This window comes from Phocoena phocoena, chromosome 2 (assembly GCF_963924675.1).
Source record: "Phocoena phocoena chromosome 2, mPhoPho1.1, whole genome shotgun sequence".
Taxonomy (NCBI): domain Eukaryota; kingdom Metazoa; phylum Chordata; class Mammalia; order Artiodactyla; family Phocoenidae; genus Phocoena; species Phocoena phocoena.
The window spans coordinates 47636548-47661761 of NC_089220.1; the positions used below are offsets into that span (position 1 = coordinate 47636548).

At 37.8% G+C, this 25214-nt stretch overlaps 1 protein-coding gene across 1 annotated transcript in view; it reads left to right on the forward strand.

Moving 5' to 3' along the window:
- The window catches only part of TXNDC16 (thioredoxin domain containing 16), a 103947-nt gene that overhangs the window by 23832 nt on the left and 54901 nt on the right, over nt 1–25214 (forward strand). Inside the window, exons 5-7 of the mRNA XM_065871954.1 lie at nt 80–201; nt 5421–5511; nt 9504–9654. Coding sequence (XP_065728026.1) covers nt 80–201; nt 5421–5511; nt 9504–9654 — 364 coding nt within the window. The remainder of the gene's footprint in view (nt 1–79; nt 202–5420; nt 5512–9503; nt 9655–25214) is intronic.

The window sequence follows — 25214 nt, forward strand, 5'->3', positions numbered from 1 at the left end:
CTTTAACCTACTCAAAATTGTATTAAATAACTAAGTACATGTCAGATTTTTCTACCAACTACATCTTTATTTATTTCAGTGCTCTTCTTTTTAATGAAGTAAAATATATTACCACTCTGGGAGACCTTCAGAACACAGAAAATGCTCTGAAAGGAAAAGTGAACATTGCATTCTCATATGTCAGAGCCATTGGAACACCAGGTATTTATCAACTTTTACATTAATCTTCGTCATGTCTCTATACATGTGTGTTTATGTTGAAGGACTTAACATAGTGTATTTTGACCACAATCTTAATATTTTAAAATAAATTTAAAGCGTCTTTTACTATTATATTTTCTTTCTTCAAACAGGCAACATAGTATAGTGCTTGAATGAGAACTCTGGAGCCAGAGGCCTAGGTTAGACTCCCTTTCCCACCAACTACTTACAGTATGACCTTGGACAACTTACTTCTTTAGCCTGTTTCCTGGTCACTAAGGTGGTGAAAATAATTGTGCCTACCCCTTAGTATTATTGTGAGGGCCAAGTGAATTTGAATAACTAAAAAGTTTCCTGGTGCTCTGTGTCAGCTATTACTGAATTTATTTCCTTACAGTCCTCGTGGTACCTGATATAGTAGTTCATAGTATTTGATAAATGTTGTTGACTGTCTCGGCTTCCTTCTTTACCTTGGTATTTGCTGTTCATGACATATTTTTCTTGATTTTTAAAAAATCTAATTTTGACAGCATCACCTTGTGCATTCATAGGTAATTTTGTCATAAAGAAGTTTATAAATGTTTCATGAACAACTTATAGTTATGCTTTCAAGATTTTTACTTGTTAATGGTTATAACTTGAACATGTTAATATAAAATGTTGTTAAAGACATTTAAAAAATTGTACTGTATGAAATAAAATCATTTATTGGAAATTTCAATGTTTATACACATAAAGCTTGATGGCTACACAGTATGCCATTGAACTTAATGTACTTGTAAAATAATGCTCCAGAATCAGCCTGTTTATTGTTTACTTTTCAAGGCCCCTCACGTTATTGTATTTTGTCCATGGTTTGTAATTGTAATTAACGAGAGGGATGAGCTATACAGGGAGCCAGAAATCCCTGATTTATATTTTAACAGGGTCAGTCTGACTTCTGGGTTTGGAATAGACTAGAAGGAGCAATAGTAGAATAAGGGAGAAAATCAGGAAGTTACTGCAATCATGCAGGCAAGAGACGGTGGTAGGTGGCTTGGACCAGGGTGTTAGCAGTGGTGGTGGCAATACATTTGAATTTTAGCAGTAGTTTGGATGTAAGACTAACTGAGTTTTCTGACATTGGTTGTAGAATGAGAGAGGAATAGATACCAGGGTGGCTCTGGGATTTTGGCCTGAGCTACGTGAAAGGTGAAATTGCTGATAACTAAGGTGGGGAAGAGTGGAAATAGACAGTTTGGAGAGGAAGCTCTAGAATCCACTTTTGAACATTATACGTGTGGAGTACCCATTAGACAGCCAAGTACAGATATCAAAAAGGTAGTGGGATTTTACTAGTCTGCATTTGATAGTGGGGATACAGACTAGGGATATAAATTTGTGACATAAAGTTGTGAGGCCAGAGGAGACCATGAAGGGAGTGAGGCTGGATGGAAAAGAGAAGAAGACTGAACTCATTAGATACTTCATCTTCCACAGGTCAGTAAAGGAGGCAGAAAGAATGGCCTGTGTATAAGCAAAGTGATGATAGGATTTTATTGACGAGATAGAAGCAATTGTATCAAAGGATACTGAAAGGTTAATTAGGATAAGAACTACCAGTTGACCATTATGCTTAGCAGTATGGAAGTTATCCATGCCCTTGATGCACACAATTTTTGTAGAGTGGTAGGGGTAAAATGCCTGACAGGGGTGTAAGAGAATAGGTAGAGAGCAACTGGAGACTGTGACTACAGAGACTCATTTAGGAAATTTTCCTTTTAAGGGAGGGAGAAATATGGGGCAGTGGCTGGAAGAGTATGTGGGGTCAAGTGAAGAATTTTTAAAAAAAAATTTTTATTTTTGGCTGCATTGGGTCTTTGTTGCTGCACACGGGCTTTCTCTAGTTGCAGCGAGTGGGGACTACTCTTCCTTGCGGTGTGTGGGTTTCTCATGGTGGTGGCTTCTCTTGTTGTGGAGCATGGGCTCTAGGTGCACAGGCTTCAGTAGTTGCAGCATGTGGTCTCAATAGTTGTGGCACATGGGCTGTAGGGTGTGGGCTTCAATAGTTGTGGCTCACGGGCTCAGTAGTTGTGGCTTGCTGGCTCTAGAGTGCAGGCTCAGTAGTTGTGGTGCAAGGGCTTAGTTGCTCCACAGCATGTGAGATCTTCCTGGACCAGGGCTCAAACCCATGTCCCCTGCATTGGCACGCAGATTCTTAACCACTGCACCACCAGGGAAGTCCTCAAGAATTTTTTAAGAAGCATATTTGTATGTTGACAAGAAAGTTCTTGTAGCAAAAGGAAAATGCATCGTGGAGGAAAAAGAGGGCAGAATTACTGGAGCAACATCTTTGAATAGACAAGAGGAGATGGAATCTAGTGAACAGCGGGAGGGCTGGTTCTTTACTGGGAGCACAGAAAATTTGCCTATGGTATTAGGAGGGAAGACAGAGAATACAGACATCAATTTAGTTAAGGGGGCAGATAGATATGGTGCTGGGAGCTTTTTTGGGTTTTTCTTAATTGGTTCATTTTCTCAATGAAATAGAAATAAAGTGAACACATAGTTTGAGGAAAGAAGAGATGAAACAGTTGTTTTAGAAGGCCTGAAAATAAAGAATGGTTGCTAGGCAGCAGTAATAGTTGATGCCAGTAATCTAAAGTGAAACCATTGACATGGTGATGCTAGCAGGTTCTTGTTTTCTTTCCTTTTTTTTTTTTCCCAGCCATATTCACTTTCATGGATGTAAGTACAGAATAGGCAGATTATTTGATTTAATTTGGACTGTTTTAGCTAGACAGGCAGGGGAGTGATTATAAAGACTGACCATGGAATTTAAGCTGGTTTAGGAGGGAAGAGAGGACCCAAGGTGGATAAACGACAGTGAAAATGGTAGGATTGTAGGTCCGGGAAGGTTAAAGTTATGTACTAGACAGAGTGACCTGGAGATGGAAGGGTGTGCGTGTGTGTGTGTGTGTGTGTTGGGAGGAGTGCTGGACATTTTGGAGGGATTTGCAGTGATTGGTGATTACAAAGCTTGGAGTGGGACCATGGCAGTGAGTGGGTAAGGCAGGGCTGTAGAGAGATGACTGGAGTCTCCAGAGAAAACCAAGGACTGAAAGGCTAGGATTTTGCAAGGATCATCTATGGGGATAGTAGAATCACCAAGGTTATGTTAGTAGTATTGGAGAGTGTGACAGTGTGACAGAAGCAAAATTTTTCATGGAATGAGGGGGATTAACCCTGGCTCGGGTTGTAGATGACTCCAACAAGGCAGAGCGGTGAGTGGAATAATCTGATGATATGTGATTCAAGTGGTAGAAGATTAGGTCAGGGAGGGGAAGATAACTACCTAGAAATGGCAGTGAGGAGAAAAGGGAAAATAAGATATGAAAAGGAAGGAATCTTCAAAGAAATACTTTAAGAAAATTTCCCAGAACTGAGGGATTTTGAGCTTCCAAATTGAAAGGGCCCACTGAATCGCAGCAGAGTGTTTAAATGTAGAGCCACACCAGAGCATCTCATATTGAATTTTCAGAATATTGGCAACAAACGCTATTCTAAAATCTTTAAGAAAGGAAAAAATATTGCAGTTAAAGGATCAAGAATCAGAAGGCGGGACTTCCCTGGTGGCACAGTGGTTAAGTATCCGCCTGCCAATGCAGGGGACACGGGTTCAAGCCCTGGTCCGGGAAGATCCCACACGCCGTGGAGGAACTAAGCCTGTGTGCTGCAACTACTGAGTCTACGCTCTAGAGCCCGCGAGCCACAACTGCAGAGCCCATGTGCCACAACTACTGAAGCCCGACGTGCCTAGGGCCCATGCTCCGCAACAAGAGAAGCCACTGCAATGAGAAGCCTGCGCACCACAAGGAAGAGTAGCTCCTGCTCACCGCAACTAGGGAAAGCCCGTGCGCAGCAATGAAGACCCAATGCAGCCAAAAATAAATAAATAAATTAAAAATAAATTAATTAAAAAAAGAAAAAGAATCAGAATGGCTTTGGACTTCTCAACCGCAGTCCTGGGAGCTGAAGACAGTGGACCTATGCTTTCAGAATTCTCAGGGGAAATGCTAGAATGCTACATGCCAACAACTACAGTTATGAAAGTAGAATAAAGACGCTTTGAGAAGTGTAAGGTTGCAAAATTTGTGTATTCCGTATATCCTCTCCTGGGAAGGAGCTAGAGAATGGGAGCAAGGGAACAAATCAGTCAGGAAGATGTGGGTAACAGGCCAAGGGCCCAACGTAAGAGTGAGAATCGGAGCATCCCCAGGGTGACAGTGAAGTGAGTCCCCAGGATGAAAGTTGTGCAGCGGGTTGAGCAGCAGAGTCCACATTGGAGCAGATCAGAAGGCGCTGCAAAAACGTCTGCAACAAGAGGGAATTGATAATATAACTGATGTATTTGAAGTATTCAGAGTGTTAGACAACTGTGGAAGAATTTAGGAATAAATCAGCAAGAAATCTAAACAAAAATTTTAAAAGATACCTATAACTGTAGTGAAAAAAATTTCAAAAGGAAATAGTATTTACTGAGTCCCAACAGTGTAAATCCTGACTATTGATCTAATAAAAATTAGGACTATATTGAGCACGTTGAGGGCATAGAATTGTGTATATTTGTGGAGTGGGGTTTTGGAAAGGAGAGCTAATTTATCATCTTCCATAGTGGGAAGTTGATAGAAAATACTAACACTAAAAGAAAAAAAAAATCAGGAAATAAGAGTATAAGAAGGTCATTTAGAGACTTGGAGGTAAATACCGAAAGGAAGAGTAAAAGAGTTGAAAGTAGCTGTCCCTTGGGAGTCGGAAATGGTGGCTGAGGGTGGAGGAACTGTTCATTTTCTTAATACACGTAGAATTGTCTCTTTAAACTATATATAAGAATAAGTTTGATTAAAAAAACTAAGCCAGAAATAGTGTACAATATTTGTATATAAAATATAACATGAAAGTTGTATGATGAACTCATATTCTCTTCCCTACTACTGGGAAGAAACTATCACAGATTTGTCATATATTCTCAAGTATAGCTCATTTTCTATTCCCTCTTAGTTCTTCTCTTACCTTAACTAGAACAGACATTTTATAACTTCTTTAACTGCCTGTATTTTCCCAACTGGGATCCCTACAAAGGCTTTTTATTTAAACATAATAGAGCATAAAAGGGTGTACGAAAGTATTCTGAATAGAATAACTCCTCCTCTCTCCCAACTTCTTTCTCTCTTCTTCAGAGCACAGAGCAGTCATGGAAGCTGCTTTTGTGTATGGGACCACGTACCAATTTGTCTTAACCACAGAAATTGCCCTTTTGCAAAGTATTGGGTATGTATAAGAAACATAAGTTAACAATTTTAAGTTCACTTATTTCACATTACTTATTCAGCCTTTCCATTATACTCCCACAATGTGGACTTATCTGAGGGGAATCGTAACCAGATGTGAATATATAAATGAAACCTGAAATCCTCTTCATTACTATTATCTGCTGTACTAAAATGAACTTAAATATACAGAAGGGATGTTAAATTAAGGTGAACGAAGGCAGTATGCATAAGCCACAAGATGTGATCCCTTGAGTGGCCACGTGTATTTTACGAATAGATCTGCCACAGTGATCAGATAGGTGATAAAATAACAGCTTTCATAACTAAGCTCCAGAGATTCTTCCTGAGAGTTCCATAAGTTACTATACCAGAAAAATCTTAAATATATTTGAGTACAGTTTTGAACAGAATGTTTTACATGTTTAATTTTCTTGTCTAGTTTCTAGCTTACAATTTTAGGTAGAGACCTTCTTTGGACTGCTTTTGGCTGGGCAACCTAGGGTTAAAGTTTTTCTTCTGTTTAGTACATGGGGACACAAGGAATAACCAGTGCATTTGAAGACTTCTAAGTTTGGCTTCAAAATGCTCTTCAGGAAAATGAATCCAAAGCAGGGCAAAATGGTGATTGTGTGACCTTTTTAAACCATGCAAGAGTTTTTTTGTTTGTTTGTTTGTTTTTTGCAGTATGCGGGCCTCTCACTGCTGTGGCCTCTCCCATTGCGGAGCACAGGCTCCAGACGCGCAGGCTCAGCGGCCATGGCTCACGGGCCCAGCCGCTCCGCGGCATGTGGGATCTTCCCGGACCGGGGCACAAACCCGTGTCCCCTGCATCAGCAGGCGGACTCTCAACCACTGCGCCACCAGGGAAGCCCCATGCAAGAGTTTTTAACGAGCCCTCCTGCTCACCTCTCATAGAATAGTGACTATTTGATATACCACACACAATTAATTAAATCCCAGACATTTTACAACTTTGTAAACATGGAGGTTAGTACACAGAAAACTGATAAAGTGAAACAATTTTTTTTTTTTTTTTTTTTTTTTTGCGGGGAATGGATAGACCGAGAGTGAAGTACTTGCAAAGAAAAGTTACGTTTTTATTGCTCTGTACGACATTAACCAGCATTCCTTTTTCTATCTTCTTATTGAACTGCCATTCTGCTGGTTCCCTCAGTGAGTTAAATAAAACTTTGATGCATGTTTGCTATTTGTATAAGAATTAATTTTTTTAACAATTTGAGGATCATGCTGACGGTACCCTAAAACTTTACGGTAAGTAGTCACTGAATCTCAAGATACTTACAGTGAGCAGTAGTGTAGCCAGCTACTTTGCTCCTCCCAATGTAGACTACCAATTTCCCATCTTGGAATGGGGGAACCTTGAGATTCTCAGTCCCATTAGGATTCTGTGCTAGCCCCACACTTTCTCTGAGGGTTGTTTGTATTTTCTCTTGCATTACTAGCTTCTTGATTTTTCTGTTAATGAATAATTGCAAGTAACGGTGACATGCTTAAAACATAGAGGTTTGGTTATTTATTGGCAAGGTATAAGTCCTCTCATTTGTTTTACAAATACTGTTCAGCAAGACAGACTATATATTGATATTCTTGAAGGATTTATGCTTTCCCCCATTTTAAAAATGAGAGTTTAAAAATGTACAGTTATTCTGTTTTTCATAAACTTTTGAGTACATGACGTATTGGAGAAGTTTTCATTCTCATTTATTCATGGCTACAAAATGGTGAGGAGTCATATCTGGACCTGATGTGATAGGGAAGGACTGTGGATTCAGAATAATGTAGTCCTGGGACATCACTTCTGAGTGAAGTACTTAGTGATGACTTCGAGTTGTCTCCTAATGGGGAAGAGGTGAACGTATCTTTTCTTTCATTTGTTCTTTTTATTTTTTTCTTTCCTTTGTTCATTCTTTCATTCAACAAATATTTATTGAATGCCTTCTATGTTCTAGGCACTATTCTAGTTGCTGGGGCTATAACATTGAATAATCTAGTATATTAATTGTTATATCATGTTGGGCCTGAGTATGTTTGAAATGTCGGTTAAGAAGGGTATATATGCTCTGTAATGGCCTATATGGGAAAAGAATCTAAAAAAGAGTGGATATATATATATGTATATATCTGATTCACTTTGCTATACACCTGAAACAATACAACATTGTAAATCAACTATACTCCAATAATTTTTTTTAAATGGTAAAAAAATAAAAAAAGAAGGGTGTATGTGATAGGTAGAATAAGAGGTAGCATGCTGTAGAGACACCAGTACTTTCTGCTACCTCCCCATATTCCCTTCTTAAAGAATCTGTGTATAGGCTAAGAAGGGTGTTACCCCTACCTCATACATATCACAGTCAATTAAGTTGGAGGTGGCCACCTGACCTAGAGTCATCCAATCCATGGACTTACCTGAGCAGATAAGATACCTTTTTCTAGGAACTTGGAATTGGGCATGGAGAAGCTGGACTATACAGCATTTTGGCTCTCTTGCCTGCAGGAATGTTTTGCCCATGTAGAAGTAAAGCAGAGAGAGTGGGGAGGTAAGAAGTGTTGATGGCCAAATGTCCCTGAACTCTTGCTGTTCAGATCTATATACATTTATCCTGTGATCCAGTTATTGAATTTTCCTTGTATTCTGTGAGATGCTCTTCTAAACTACCAGTAAATCCCCCTCACTCCCACCTTTTTGGTGTCTGTTACCTACAACCAAATGATCCCTGATTAAATAACTTTCCAACATTATTTTATTATTTCAGAGGTTATGATAGGTTGTCCAATCTCAGCTGGGTCCTCTTGCTCTCAACACTTTCCTTTCAGCAATATGTGACTATTTACTGTTCCTCTCAAAAAGTTATATACTTTGTTTGGGTCTTGGCTATATAGTTCCTTTTGTCTGAAATACCCATTAGTCTTATCTTCTTGGAGAAGTCATTCTCTCTTACTGTTTTCAGTCTCTATAATGATCTCCCTTCCCTTCCCTTCCCTTCCCTTCCCTTTCTTCTCTTTCCTGACTTAAGGCAGAATTAAATATTTCTTTGTTTCTCATAGCACTTTGTATATTCTAGCACTTATGAATCACATTTTCATTTTTTTTACTAAATATATGTCCTTTAGCCTAAGCCCCTCAAGGATTTGAATTATCTTATTCATCTTATTCTCTTATATTTAGCATAGGGCCTAACAGTATAGGCATTAAGTAATCTTTGAATGATCATTTCTTTAATCACTGAATCTATTAGAAATTACTTTGCAATTAAATTTGAAATCAGTGAATCTTGGAGCTCAGTTGAAGCATGTATCAAGAATTAAAATAATATTGTAAAAATAAAAATTTGCAGTATTTTGCCAAACTCTACTAATGCCATATGGAGATTTATAAAATGCTGTTTTAATTTTGGCAAACCTTACTTACTCACTATAAGTTTATCTTTGAATTCTCATATTGAAGGGAATGCCAAAACTCAAATTATAAGCCATATTTGCTGAGTTTTGTAATATTTCAGATACGAACTCACTAACTCCCATAAAGTGTCACATGGTTTCTATCTTAAGGTATGTTTTGGCTGAAGTTTATTCAAAACAGATTTGGGTTTAAATTAAACCTAGAAAATTTGTGTTACAAAGCTTTATTTATTTAGCACAGCTATAGAAAAGCTACTATACTTTAAGATAATCTCATTGTCCTCAAGGTGACAGTCTTTTATCTAAAAAAAAAAGATTGTGTAGACCTGTCTCTAATTTAGAAGCTACCATATGAAAGAATTCAGGAAAATAAATGTTTATACAGCTCAGAAATTTCTTATATCCTCTTTTTTGCTTAGGTCCATTTTATTTTGTTATACTGTTTTAGGATTTTACCAAAACAGTAATTCAAAAGCATGGACAAAGAGATTTGTTATATCTTTCTGCATGGTAGGAGGATCACACGTTGAACTTCAAGTGGGTCTGTCCCTAATTTTTAATTTACAGCACTGAAGATATAGAATACGCACATCTCTATTTTTTTCATTGTAAACCAGTCTTGGACTTGACCCAGCAATGTAGGAGAACACTAATGGAACAGTCATTGACTACACTGAACATTCATCGTTTTATTAAGACAATGGAAGCACCTCTGCTGGTATGTGTCTTATTTAAGTATATTAGATAATTCATATATAAGATTTATTGTTTTGATTCACAGATATGCATTTTACTTAGATGAGCTATATCTATTCCCCTTGGACATATTTACTTCATTTAGGCAGATTTAGGAGTAGTACCTTATTAAAGGTAGAATAGAAGATAGACTATGTATTCATAAAATGATATTTTAATGCCTTGAAGTGTTGTTGTTTTGAAAATGCCTTGAAGTGTTGTTGTTTTGAAATCCAATATAGCACTGTAATTATAATGGTAGTTGTAATGAACTGTGGAAATATTCTGTGGTAGTTATAAAGAACTATGACCATTCTAAGATCATGAAGATTAATTACATCATGGGTTAAGAAAAGACCTCTTTTGTGAATGGTTTGATCCCTGTTTTAAAAGTTCCTAAATATTGGAACTATAGCATTTCCAGTGCCCCACTTTCCTTACTGTCAGCCTGGAAGAATTTTGGAGAGACTCAGTAGGTGATCAGCAGACTTTTCTCTCTGAAAGTTCGAAGGGTTGTCCTGAGCATATGTAAAACCTTTAGTAGGCCTTCTCACTCACTATGTCCTTTTTAAATAAAAATTGTGCATATGTGCCGTAAATAATCCAAACAGGGGCTTCCCTGGTGGCGCAGTGGTTGAGAGTCCGCCTGCCGATGCAGGGGACGTGGGTTCGTGCCCCGGTCTGGGAAGATCCCACATGCCGCGGAGCGGCTGCCCCCGTGAGCCATGGCCGCTGAGCCTGTGCGTCCGGAGCCTGTTGCTCCGCAACGAGGAGGCCACAACAGTGAGAGGCCCGCATACCGCAAAAAAAATAAAAATAAAAAAAATAATCCAAACAGTGCAGCAAAGTATAAAGAATAAAAATTTTAAAAGCCACCAGTTCCCATCATTCAGAAATGAACTGTTAGATGCACACCAGTCATCTCTGCATCCATATAGATACATACAGATAGAGGGATGGATGGATTAATGGACATATATTACATGACTTACTTTATAGTAAGAAACATTATATTTAATCTTATTTGAATTTAATAGAAGAAAAAGAAACGGATGTGAAACTAGAGGAATTATGGAACTTTTGAGAAATTGTTTCTTCATCAGAGGGCTTTTTAGGAAATATTGTCTTAAGTGTTGAAGTGATTATGAAAAACATTAAGAAATGAAAATCATTATTTAAAAAACTACATATTTGTATTTTAGCTAATATTGATTTACTCCTTGCTATGAAAGATGAGAATACTAACTTCTTACATTTATTTCCATCTCAGCTCCTCTTATCCTCCAGATTTTAGTTTTGTGTTATTTTACATTGTAAAGGTTATAATATTTATATTGTGTTCTATAACCATAATTCCCACTTTAAAAAAAAGCCTTTCTTCCACATTTAAATAGATTCAGAGCTCACCAGTCCCAATTTTACTGGCTTCATTCCTGAGTTCTTTATTTTGGTCAGTTTTTATTTGGTTAGATTTTGGCTTCAAACAACTAAAAAAAAAAAAGCAGTATGTAAATCTTTTTTCCTTTCCTTTCCCTGGGGGATGAGAGGGGACATTTATCTTATTTCCATGGGGAGAATATCCTCTGAATTTGGTTTGATCTTCCATTTCACCACAAAGCCCAGGTCAGTTCCTTGTACAGTTCTTCACCATTTCTCTCCTCATTTCCTTTTCTTCCAATGTTAAGATATTAAGAATTCTCAGGATTTTATCTATTCACCAGTAGACATTATCTATAAACATTAATAAAAAATGGAAACTGGGATTCAGACTTTTGGTAAACTCTGGATGTATGATCACTGCAATTATATGCATTATTTTACTTCTAAGCATGGGAAAATAGATGCAGGTTGGAGTTTGTGTGTGTGTAGTTGTGTGTGTATATTTGTATCTATTTTAAGTAGATACAAATGTGTTTAATTATTGTAGATATAAAAGCACAACTGCGTCTTATAATCATGATAGGGGCATGTCATTTTAAGTCGTGACAAGCTGAGAATAAATCTTAAGCATAGGAATTTTAAGTGATTTCAATCTTAAGTCAATTAAGTGAGATTCTGGCAGGCATGGAGTTACCCTAGATGCCTTCTTAAGATTCCCAGCAATGAAAACAGATGGGAAAATGGTACAATTACTGTGCTGTTGGCTAATACCAAGGACATTTTGGAATGCTGATGATCTTCTCTATGATCAGTTTATTCTGATAGAAAATTTGTATCTGAATACTAGGAAGAATCTTCAAGTGCAAATACCTGATAAAATATTTTAAAATAGATAAATTATTATATAATCATTTTCCTGTAAATTTAAATTTATTTCTTGTTTGTACATCTGAGAGAGCTGTCTCAGATCCAAAACACTTGACTTAATTTAAGCCTATTCTTATATAGGTAATTAGAAGGATGCTATTATGGTTTATTCAGTTAGCTTCTATTATTTCTTGCAGGCTCATGTGGCAGTGTACAGTATTATATAACAAGGTGTTGGCTCCTGACATTATTGTCTCATATCTTTTTTTTTTCATTGTGGCAAAAAATGCAATTTACCCTCTTCACAGTTTTTACAAATATACAGTACAGTATTGTTCACTATATGCACGTTGTTGTACAACAGATCTCTATAACTTTTCCATCTTGAATGACTGAAACTCTGTATCCATTCAGAAACAACTCCCCTATTCTCTCCTCAGCCCTGGCAACCACCATTCTACTTTCTGCTTCTGTGAGTTTGGTCACTTTAGAGACCTCTTATAAATAGAATCATGCAGTATGTCTTTTTTTTTTTTTTTTTTTTTTGCGGTACGTGGGCCTCTCACTGTTGTGGCTTCTCCCGTTGCGGAGCACAGGCTCCGGACATGCAGGTCCAGCGGCCATGGCTCACGGGCCCTGCCGCTCCGCGGCATGTGGGATCTTCCCGGACCGGGGCATGAACCCGTGTCCCCTGCATCGGCAGGCGGACCCTCAACCACTGCGCCACCAGGGAAGCCCACAGTATGTCTTTTTATAATTAGCTCATTTCACTTAGCATGATGTACTCAAGGTTCATCCATGTTGTAGCATTTGTTAGGATTTCCTTCTGTTTTAAGACCAAATAATATTCCATTGTGTGTGTGTGTGTGTGTACAGATGTATATGTATCGATATCACATTTTACTGATCCATTCATCCATTGATGGATGTTCTAAGTTGCTTATACATCTTGACTATTGTGAATAATGCTACAATGAACATGGGTTTGCAAATATCTCTTTGAGATCCTGTTTTCTTTTGGATATATACCCAGAAATAAGATTGCTGGATCATATGGTAGTTCTAGTTTTGATTTGTTGAGGAATCTCTGTACTGTTTTCCATAGTAGCTACACCACGTTACATTGCTGCCAGCAGTGTGCAAGAGTTCCATTTTTCTCTACATCCTTGCTCATACTTGTTGTTTTCTGTTGTTTTTGTTATTGTTTTTTTAATATTAGCCATCCTAATGATTGAGAGGTGATATTTCATTGTTGTTTTGATTTGTGTTTCATTGATGATTAGTGATATGGAGCATCTTTTCATATGCTTTTTGGCCATTTATATTTCTTCTTTGGAGAAATATCTGTGTAAGTCCTTTGCCTGTTTTTTAATTGGTAATTTTTATTATTGTTGTTAAGTTGTAGGAGTTCTTTAAATATTCTGGATATTAACCACTTATCTGATACATGATTTGTAATATTTTCTCCCATTTCATAGGTTACTTTTCCACTCTGTTTATTGTTCCCTTGGCTGTGCAGACATTTTTAAGTTTGATGTAGTTCCATTTGTTTGTTTTTGCTTTTGTTGCCTGTGCTTGTGGTGTCATTTTCAGGAAATCATTTCCATTCCAATGTTATGAAGATTTCCCTCTATGTTTTCTTCCAGGAGTTTTATACTTTCATTTTCTACATTTAGATCTCTAATTCATTTTGAGTTAATTTTTGTATGTGGTGTAAGATGAGGCTTCCTCTTGATTCTTTTGCATGTGGATATCTAGTTTTCCCAACACCATCTGTTGAAGAGACTATCCTTTCTCCATTATATAGCCTTAGTGCCCTTGTCAAAGATCAGTTGACCATATATGCAAGGGTTTATTTCTGGGCTCTCTATTTTGTTCCATTAGTTTATATGTCTGTCTTTATGCCAGTACTACACTGTTTTGGTTACTGTAGCTTTGTAATATGTTTTGAAATCAGGAAGTGTGAGGCCCCAGCTTTGTTCTTCTTTCTCAAGATTGTTTTGGTTATTTAAGGTTCTTTGAGATTCCATATGTATTTTAGGATGGCTTTTCTATTTCTGCAAAAAATGCCATTGGGATTTTGAGAGGGATTGAATTGAATCTCTAGATGACTGGGTAGTATTTTAATAATGTTATATCCAATCCAAGAACATGAACATGAATGGGATGTCCTTCCATTTATTTTTGTCTTCTTTTCTTTCTTTCAGCAATATTTTGTAGTTTTCAATGTATGTCTTTCACTTCCTTGGTTAAGCTTATTCCTAAGTATTTAATTCTTTTTGATGCTCTTATAAATGGGATTATTTTCTTAGTTTTCTTTTCATATTGTTCATTGTTAGTGTAAGAAACACAACTGATTTCTTTTTTTTTTTTTTTTTTTTGCGGTACGCGGGTCTCTCACTGCTGTGGCCTCTCCCGTTGCGGAGCACAGGCTCCGGACGCGCAGGCTCAGCAGCCATGGCTCACGGGCCTAGCCGCTCCGCGGCATGTGGGATCTTCCCAGACCAGGGCACGAACCCGTGTCCCCTGCATCGACAGGTGGACTCTCAACCGCTGCGCCACCAGGGAAGCCCCACAACTGATTTTTGAGGGTTGATTTTGTATCCTGCAACTTTGCTGAATTTATTCATTAGTTCTAATAGTATTTTTGTGGAATCTTTAGGGTTTTCTACATATAAGACCATGTCATCTGTGAACAAAGATAATTTTATTTCTACCTTTCCCATTCAGATGCTTATTTCTTTTTCTTGCCTAGTTGCTCTGGGTAGGACTTCCAGTACTATGTTGAATAGAAGTGGCAAGAGTGGACATCCTTGCCTTGTTCCTGATCTTAGAGGAAAAACATTCAGTTTTTCACCATTGAGTATGTTAGCTGTACACTTTTCATATATCACATTTATTATGTTGAGGTTCTCTTCCTAGTTTTTTAATGTTTTTATCATGAAAGAGTGTTGAATTATGTCAAATGCTTTTTCGGCATCAATTGAGATGATTATGTGATTTTTGACCATTGTTAATGAGGTGTGTTACATTTATGATTTTCATATTTTTTATTACATGTGTACATAATTATTTTACTGTGGTAAAAATATAATATGAAAATAGGGCAAAGATGCTATATACACCCACATAGAAAATTAGCTATTGATGGAAAATGTTTACATTTGAATAGCAATCAAAACTAAAATTTAGTTTTTTCCTCTATTTTCAATTTCTTTAAGAGGTTTCTTTTTTTGTTTTTTGGAATTTTCTTTTATTTATTTTTTTATACAGCATGTTCTTATTAGTCATCCATTTTATACACATCGGTGTATACGTGTCAATCCCAATCTCTCAATTCATCACACCACTACCACCACCAACCCCACCCCCCCACCGTTTTCCCCCGTTGGTGTCCATAAATTTGTTCTCTACATCCGTGTCTCTATTTCTGTCTTGCAAACCAGTGCATCTGTACCATTTTTCTAGGTTCCACATATATGTGTTAACATACGATATTTGTTTTTCTCTTTCTGACTTACTTCACTCTGTACGACAGTCTGTAGGTCCATCCATGTCTCTACAAATGAACCAATTTCATTCCTTTTTATGGCTGAGTAATATTCCATTCTATATATGTATCACATCTTCTTTATCCATTCCTCTGTCAGTGGGCATTTAGGTAGCTTTCATGACCTGGCTATTGTAAATAATGCTGCAATGAACATTGGGGTGCATGTGTCTTTTTGAATTATGGTTTTCTCAGGGTATATGCCCAGTAGTGGGATTGCTGGGTCATATGGTAATTCTATTTGTAGTTTTTTAAGGAACCTCCATACTGTTCTCCATAGTGGCTGTATCAATTTACCTTCCCACCAACAGTGCAAGAGGGTTCCCTTTTCACCACACCCCCTTCAGCATTTGTCGTTTGTAGATATTCTGATGATGCGCATTCTAACTGGTGTGAGGTGATACCTCATTGTAGTTTTGATTTGCATTTCTCTAATAATTAGTGATGTTGAGCAGCTTTTCATGTGCTTCTTGGCCATCTGTATGTCCTCTTTGGAGAAACATCTATTTAGGTCTTCTGCCCAGTTTTGGATTGGGTTTTTTTTTTTTTTAATATTGAGCTGCATGAGCTGTTTATATATTTTGGAGATTAATCCTTTGTCCACTGATTCGCTTGCAAATATTTTTTCCCATTTTGAGGGTTGTCTTTTCGTCTTGTTTGTAGTTTCTTTTGCTTTGCAAAAGCTTTTAAATTTCATTAGGTCCCATTTGTTTATTTTTGTTTTTATTTCCATTACTCTAGGAGGTGGATTAAAGAAGATCTTGCTGTGATTTATGTCAAAGAATGTTCCTCCTATGTTTTCGTCTAAAAGTTTTATAGTGTCCGGTCTTACATTTACATCTCTAATCTATTTTGAGTTTATTTTTGTGTATGGTGTTATGGAGTGTTCTAATTTCATTCTTTTTCATGTAGCTGTCCAGTTTTCCCAGCACCACTTATTGAAGAGGCTGTCTTTTCTCCATTGTATATCCTTGCCTCCTTTGTCATAGATTAGTTGACCGTAGGAGCATGGGTTTATCTTTGGGCTTTCTATCCTGTTCCATTGATCTATATTTCTGTTTTTGTGGCAGTTCCATATTACGTTTAATACTGTAGCTTTGTAGTATAGTCTGAAGTCAGGGAGTCTGATTCCTCCAGCTCCGTTTTTTTCCCCTCAAAACTGCTTCGGCTATTCGGGGTCTTTTGTGTCTCCATACAAATTTTAAGATTGTTTGTTCTAGTTCTGTAAAAAAAAAAAGAAGGCCATTGGTAATTTGATAGGGATTGCATTGAATCTGTAGATTGCTTTGGGTAGTATAGTCATTTTCATAATATTGATTCTTCCAATCCAAGAATATGGTATATCTCTCCATCTGTTGGTATCATCTTTAATTTCTTTCAACAGTGTCTTATAGTTTTCTACATACAGGTCTTTTGTCTCCCTAGATAGGTTTATTCCTAGGTATTTTATTCTTTTTGTTGGAATAGTAAATGGGAGTGTTTCCTTAATTTCTCTTTCAGATTTTTCATTAGTATATAGGAATGCCAGAGGTTTCTGTGCAATAATTTTGTATCCTGCAACTCTACCAAATTCATTGATTAGCTCTAGTAGTTTTCTGGTGGCATCTTTAGGAATCTCTATGTATACGGTTCTCTATGTATAGTATTATGTCATCTGCAAACATTGACAGTTTTACTTCTTCTTTTACAATTTATATTCCTTTTATTTCTTTTTCTTCTCTGATTGCTGTGGCTAGGACTTCCATAACTATGTTGAGTAATAGTGGCAAGAGTGGACATCCTTCTCTTGTTCCTGATCTTAGAGGAAATGCTTTCAGTTTTTCACCATTGAGAATGATGTTTGCTGTGGGTTTGTCATATATGGCCTTCATTATGTTGAGGTAGGTTCCCTCTATGCCCACTTTCTGGAGAATTTTTATGATAAATGGGTGTTGAATTTTGTCAAAGGCTTTTCCTGCATCTATTGAGATGATCTTATGGTTTTTATTCTTCAATTTGTTAATATGATGTATCACATTGATTGGTTTGCATGTATTGAAGAATGCTTGCATCCCTGGGGTAAATCCCACTTGATCATGGTGTATGATCCTTTTAATGTGTTGTTGGATTCTGTTTTCTAGTATTTCATTGAGGATTTTTGCATCTATATTCATCAGTGATATTGGTCTGTAATTTTCATTTTTGGTAGTATCTTTGGTTTTCATATCAGGGTGATGGTGGCCTTGTAGAATGAGTTTGGGAGTGTTCCTTCCTCTGCAGTTTTTTGGAAGATCTTCAGAAAGATGGGTGTTAGCTCTTCTCTAAATGTTTGATAGAATTCACCTGTGAAACCATCTGGTCCTGGGCTTTTGTTTGTTGGAAGATTTTTAATCACAGTTTCAATTTCATTACTTGTGATTGGTCTGTTCATATTTTCTATTTCTTCCTTGTTCAATCTTGGAAGATTATACCTTTCTAAGAATTTGTCCATTTCTTCTAGGTTGTCCATTTTGTTGGCATATAGTTGCTTGTAGTAGTCTCTTAGGATGCTTGTATTTCTGCAGTGTTTGTTGTAACTTCTCTTTTTTCATTTCCAATTTTGTTGATTTGAGTCCTCTCCCTCTTTTTCTTGATGAGTCTGGCTAATGGTTTATCAATGTTTATCTTCTCAAAGAACCAGCTTTTAGTTTTATTGATCTTTGCTATTGTTTTCTTTGTTTCTATTTCATTTATTTCTGCTCTGATCTCTACGATTTCCTTCCTTCTGCTAACTTTGGGTTTTGTTTGTTCTTCTTCCTCTAGGTCCTTTAGGTATAAGGATAGATTGTTTATGTGAGATTTTTCTTGTTTCTTGAGGTAGGCTTGTATAGCTATAAACTTCCCTCTTAGAACTGCTTTTGCTGCATCCCATAGGTTTTGGATTGTCGTGTTTTCATTATCATTTGTCTGTAGGTAGTTTTTGATTTCCTCTTTGATTTCTTCAGTGGTCTGTTGGATATTTAGTAACGTATTGTTTAGCCTCCATGTGTTTGTGTTTTTTACGTTTTCTTCCCTGTAATTGATTTCTAATCTCATAGTGTTGTGGTCAGAAAAGATGCTTGATATGATTTCAATTTTCTTAAATTTCCTGAGGCTTGATTTGTGACCCAAGATGTGATCTGTCCTGGAGAATGTTCCATGCACACTCGAGAATAAAGTGTAATCTGCTGTTTTGGGATGGAATTTCCTATATATATCAATTAAATCTATTTGGTCTCTTGTGTCATTTAAAGCTTGTGTTTCCTTATTAATTTTCTGTTTGGATGATCTGTCCATTGGTGTAATTCAGGTGTTAAAGTCCCCCACTATTATTGTGTTACTGTCGATTTCCTCTTTTATAGCTGTTAGCAGTTGCCTTATGCATTGAGGTGCTCCTATGTTGGGTGCATATATATTTACAATTGTCATATCTTCTTCTTGGATTGATCCCTTGATCATTATGTAGTGTTCTTCTTTGTCTCTTGTAACATTCTTTATTTTAAAGTCTATTTTATCTGATATGAGTATTGCTACTCCAGCTTTCTTTTGATTTCCATTTGCATGGAATATCTTTTTCCATCACCTCACTTTCAGTCTGAATGTGTCCCTAGGTCTGACGTGGGTCTGTTGTAGACAGCATAAATATGGGTCTTGTTTTTGTGTCCATTCAGCAATCCTGTGTCTTTTGGTTGGAGCATTTAATCCCTTCACGTTTAAAGTAATTATTGATATGTATGTTCCTATGACCATTTCCTTAATTGTTTTGGGTTTGTTTTTGTAGGTCCTTTTCTTCTCTTGTGTTTCCCACTTAGAGGAGTCCCTTTAGCATTTGTTGTGGAACTGGTTTGGTGGTGCTGAATTCTCTTAGCTTTTGATTGTCTGTAAAGCTTTTGATTTCTCCATCGAATCTGAATGAGATCCTTGCCAGGTAGAGTAATCTTGGCTCTAGGTTCTTGCCTTTCATCACTTTAAGTATATCGTTCCACTCCCTTCTGGCTTGTAGAGTTTCTGCTGAGAAATCAGTTGTTAACCTTATGGGAGTTCCCTTGTATGGTATTTGTCATTTTTCCCTTGTTGCTTTCTATAATTTTTCTTTGTCTTTAATTTTTGCCAATTTGATTCCTATGTGTCGCGTCGTGTTTCTCCTTGGGTTTATCCGGTATGGGACTCTCTGTGCTTCCTGGACTTGGGTGGTTATTTCCTTTCCCATGTTAGGGAAGTTTTTGAATGTAACCCCTTCAAATATTTTCTCAGGTCCTTTCTCTCTCTCTTCCCCTTCTGGGATCTCTGTAATGTGAATGTTGTTGCGTTTAATGTTTTCCCAGAAGTCTCTTAGGCTGTCTTCATTTCTTTTCATTCTTTTTTTTTATTCTGTTCGGCAGCAGTGAATTCCACCATTTTATCTTCCAGGTCACTTATCCTTTCTTCTGCCTCATTTATTCTGCTATTGATTCCTTCTAGTGTAGTTTTCATTTCAGTTATTGTGTTGTTCATCTCTGTTTGTTTGTTCTTTAATTCTTCTAGGTCTTTTTTAAACATTTCTTGCATCTTCTTGATTTTGCCTCCATTCTTTTTCCGAGGTCCTGGATCATGTTCACTATCATTCTGAATTCTTTTTCTGGAAGGTTGACTATATCCACTTCATTTAGTTGTTTTCCTGGGGTTTTATCTTGTTCCTTCATCTGGTACATAGCCCTCTGCCTTTTCATCTTGTCTATCTTTCTGTGAATGTGGTTTTTGTTCCACAGGCTGCAGGCTTGTAGTTCTTCTTGCTTCTGCTGTCTGCCCTCTGGTGGATGAGGCTATCTAAGAGGCTTGTGCAAGTTTCCTGATGGGAGGGACTGGTGGTGGGTAGAGCTGGCTGTTGCTTTGGTGGGCAGAGCTTAGTAAAACTTAATCCACTTGTCTGCTCATGGGTGGGGCTGGGTTCCCTCTTTGTGGTTGTTTGGCCTGAGGCGACCCAGGCTCTTTGCGGGGGGGGGGGGGCGGGGGAGGGGGGGGCTCATGGTGGGAGTTCTCATGCCAAGGAGTAATTCCCAGAACTTCTGCTGCCAGTGTCCTTGTCCTCACGGTGAGACACAGCCACCCCCGCCTCTGCAAGAGACCCTCCAACACTAGCAGGTAGATCTTATTCAGTCTCCTATGGGGTCACTGCTCCTTTCCCTGAGTCCTGATGCACACACTAGTTTGTGTGTGCCCACCAAGAGTAGAGTTTCTGTTTCCCCCAGTCCTGTCAAAGTCCTGCAATCAAATCCCGTTAGCCTTCAAAGTCTGATTCTCTAGGAATTCCTCCTTTCGTTGCTGGACCCCCAGATTGGGAAGCCTGACGTGGGGCTCAGAACCTTCACTCCAGTGGGTGGCCTTCTGTGGTATAAGTGTTCTCCAGTTTGTGAGTCACCCACGCAGCAGTTACAGGATTTGATTTTATTGTGTTTGCGCCCCTCCAGCCGTCTCATTGTGGCTTCTCCTTTGTCTTTGGAGGTGGGGTATCTTTTCTGGTGAGTTCCAGTGTCTTCCTGTCGATGATTGTTCAGCAGTTAGTTGTGATTCTGGTGTTTTTGCAAGAGGGAGTGAGAGCATGTCCTTCTACTCCGCCATCTTGAACCAATCCTGATTTTCATATGTTGAACCATCCCTGCATCCCAGGAATCAGTCCCTCTTGGTCATGGTGTTTAATCCTTTTAAAGTTTTGTTGAATTCATTTTATTAGTATTTTATTGAGGATATTTGCATGAGTTTTCATCAGGGATATTGGTCTGTAGTCTTCTTATAGTATCTTTGTCTGGTTTTGGTATGAGAAAAATGTTGGCCTCATACAATAAGTTTGGAAGTGTTCCCTCCTCTTTATTTTTTTGGAAGAGTTTGAGAAGGATTGGCATTAATTCTTTTGAAATGTGTGATAGAATTCTACAGTGAAGTCACCTCTGCCTGCAGTTTACTATGTTAGGAGATTTTTGATTGCTGATTCAGTCTCTCCTTACTAGTTATATGTTCAGAGTTTCTATTTCTTCTTTATTCAGTCTTTTTTTTTGGCCATGCTGTGTGGCATATGGGATCTTAGTTCCCCAACCAGGGGTCAAACCTGTGCCCCCTGCAGTGGGAGCATGGAGTCTTAACCACTGCATCACCAGGGAAGTCCTTGATTCAGTCTTGGTAGGTGTATATGTCTAGGAGTTTATCAGTTTCTTCTAGTTTATCTAATTTGTTGGTATATAATAGTTCATAGCGGTCTCTTATAGTCCTTCATTTTCTTATATCGTTTTTTGAAAGTTTCTAAGTTGTATTTCTCACCCCTGGTGCAAGAGTGCTTCTGTCACTTTTGTATATTTTATACTAATTTATAATTTTAAAAATATACATATTTTTATAGATATATAAAATTATTAGTAATTTTTATGGTACTATTAGCAATCTTCTTGGTACTACTCTATTACTTTTTCTGTCTATCAAGGACATTTGTAATTTTGTCTTTTGTCTAATGGAATGGATTATAACTTTATAATTAAGGAACCACAGGGTTTTAGAAGAAGTATACCAGCTTGTATGGAAAGGGACAGAAACAGCACAAAATGAAAAGAAGTCTTTAGACTCCCCATATTCTATGGACAGGAAATGACTGAGAAATCTGCTCAGCTGCAGACACAGGCTCCCTTTTTTTGTATGCAAGAAAGGATGAGTTGGAGGGCAGGTCAAGAGCCCAAATATGTAACCCAGAGCCTCAGAGAACAAACCCTTAGGGAGTAGGACTGAGCCCTAATCAAGGAACTGGCCCATATGCCTGAATGGGCTTCAGAATCCCTACACACTAATGACCATTTTATGCTTCTGCTTTCTCCCCTTTCAAACAGTAATGTATATAGTGGTTATCTTTTGCCTGTTCCATCATTGTCTATTGAGAATGAGGAAAAATAATTCATTCATTTCTTCACATTGAGAGGAATAGTTCTCAAGGAGCTATATCCAAGAGACCACACTAGACCTGAATGTAGACGATGAGATCTTAGAGTTTGCATTGGTCTCAAAGTCTGATGGGATGAGGCTTGGAAATCTTGGAGAGAAGTGTTATTTGCATGTGATACGGGTGGAAATTGTAGCCAGAGAGTAGACCATTGACTACAACAATTCATATCTGTCCCACTTGCAAAATATACTCACTTCTCTCTCCAAGCCCCCCAAAGCCTCATCCTACCAGACTTTGATTAAATTTTCCAAAGATGGCAATAACAACTCTCCCATCTCATAAACTCTCCTTATCGTGTGACATTATGAATGTGCCTGTCCAGTGGTAGAGTCTATGTCTTCTCTCCTTGAACACGATTGAGCCTTTGTGACTGCCTTGACCAGTAGAATAAGGCTGAAATGATGATATGTGGCTTCTGTGTCATAGAATGCCATGTGCTTCTGCCTTGCTCTCTTTGATTGCTCATTCTTAAAACCCAGCTACTTTTCCGTGAAATTAAGCCTGAGGAGAAGTCATGTGAAGAGGAACTGAGGTCCGCAGCCCACGGTTCTGGCTGAGCTCATAATAGTCAGCAACAGCTTGCTAGCCAGTGAATGAGCCATCTTTAAAGTGGAACCTTCACCTTCCAGTCGAAATGCCCCACTAATGCAATGTGGACCAGAGATGAGCTTGCAGACATATGGACAAAATAAATGATTCTTGTTACTTTAAGCCATCAGGTGTTGGCGTGCTTTGCTACATACACAGTGATAGATGCTTGGAACACACCCTCATCTGTTTCTATGGCATTAACTACACTGATTCTCAGATTTGAATTTTCAGGTCCGACGTTTCTTCAGAGTTCCTGTCCCATATATTTAACTACTAACTAGATGTCTTTCTCCGAAGCTCTACATGTCCGGCATTAATGTGTTATCCTTTACCATCTGTTCTTGCTCCATTATCTTGGTTAATTTATTGTCCGGTCATTCATGGCAGAAACCTGGAAAGCCATTCTCAACTCCTACATCTCTCTGCATCTAATTTTAGATCTTAAATATCTTTTGAATTCTTCATCCTAACAGCCAGCGCTTTAAGGATCTTTAATCCTCTCTCTCGTGTACTATTTTAGCAATAAAAACTGATCTGGTCTATACTGTATTCCTGTACTTCACTCTCTTTAAGTTTATGCTCTCTGTTGCTTGCAGAGTGATATCATTTATTTTATTTATTTATTTATAAAACATCTTTGTTGAGATATAGTTCACATATCATTGAATTCACCCATTTAAATTGTAGGATTCATTGGTTTTTAGTATATGTTTTTTTGTTTCTGTTCTTTGGTTTTTTTGGCCACATGGCATGTGGGATCTTCGTTCCCCAGAGTCTTAACCACTGGACCACCAGGGAAGTCCCTTTTTTCTTTTTTTTTTTAAACAGAGTGATATATTTTAAATACACATATATGATCTTGTTACCATAATTTTTGCAGTTCCAAACTGGCTTCCAATTATTTACAGAATAAAGCCCTACCTTCTTAGGAGGATATATATAGTTTTTAATGATTTGTCCCCTTGCCAGATCTCCAGTCTTACTGTCTTTTCCCCCTTTTTACTTTTTTAATACTAAATTTCTTATAGTTCTCCAAATACACAAAGAAAAAACCAGGCTTTTCTACTCCTTCAGGCTGTTACACGCATTCAGGTTTTGGCATAATTGAGCTCTGTGTTGTTGTAGCACTGAGGTTCCCACCTTCTCGCTGGCTGTTTCCCGGTGTTGCTCTTACCTCCTACAGGCTGTTCTCAGATCCTGACCATGTGGCCCCCTCAAAAAATTGCAGTTTTCTCCATCAAAGCCAGCAGACAAATCTCACTCCTTTGTGCTATGACAGTCTTACATGGTGTGACCTAATCCAGGGAGTGACTCTGCTATAAGTATCACCCACACTCAAGGAATTAGGATTATACAAAATATAGGTGTACACCAGGAATCTTGGGGACCATCTTAGAATTCTGCTTACCATAGGTAAATATAGATTCCTCTGTGAAAACTTTTATGATTAAAAAACACCTCAATAATTAGAAATTTTACAAGAATGCATCTTCCCGTGTATCTGCTTTTATCCACTCTGCTGGTTACTCAGTGGGCTCTTTCAATCTGGCAGCTCATGCTTCTTCAGTTGTGGGAAACTTTTGTGTGTATTTCAGTGATGATTTCTTCCCTTCTGTTTTCTCCCTTCTCTCTTTCTGGGACTCCTATTTGAACGTTGGGCCCCTTGAACTAGTCCCTCAATTTTATCTCTTCTATTATCCATCTGTCTTTTGCTATACTTTCTGGCAGATTTATTCAACTTTATTTTTCATTTCTTTATGGATAATCTATCTTCCCATCCTTTTGAGCTTCTCTTTGGTGGTTTTCTGAACCTTCTTCTGAATAGTCTGTTTCCTCCACGTTACTTGTTTTTCTGTTTGTTCTGGTCTCTGTCTTTCATGTTAGAGGCTGTCCTTAGATGCTTGTTACTCTTTGTTCATGATTTAGAATCTGAAACTAAAAAAGCTGATTGGAAATTCTGAGGCTGTCGATCGCACTTGTTAACTCTGAGCTCCATAGGGTGATTGGATCTGGGCTGCTTTCTGGTGAACCTCAATGTCAGTAGCATTAAACTTTTTCTTGTGGTTACTCAAGGTCCCCAGAAAAGGAACTTCCAGTTTTCTGCTGGTGTACAGAAGTCTGGCTGCTAGCATACTGGAAACTGAGTGGGAAAGGGCTAAAAGGAGTCTCAGCATTTGGGTACTCAATCCCCCTGCTT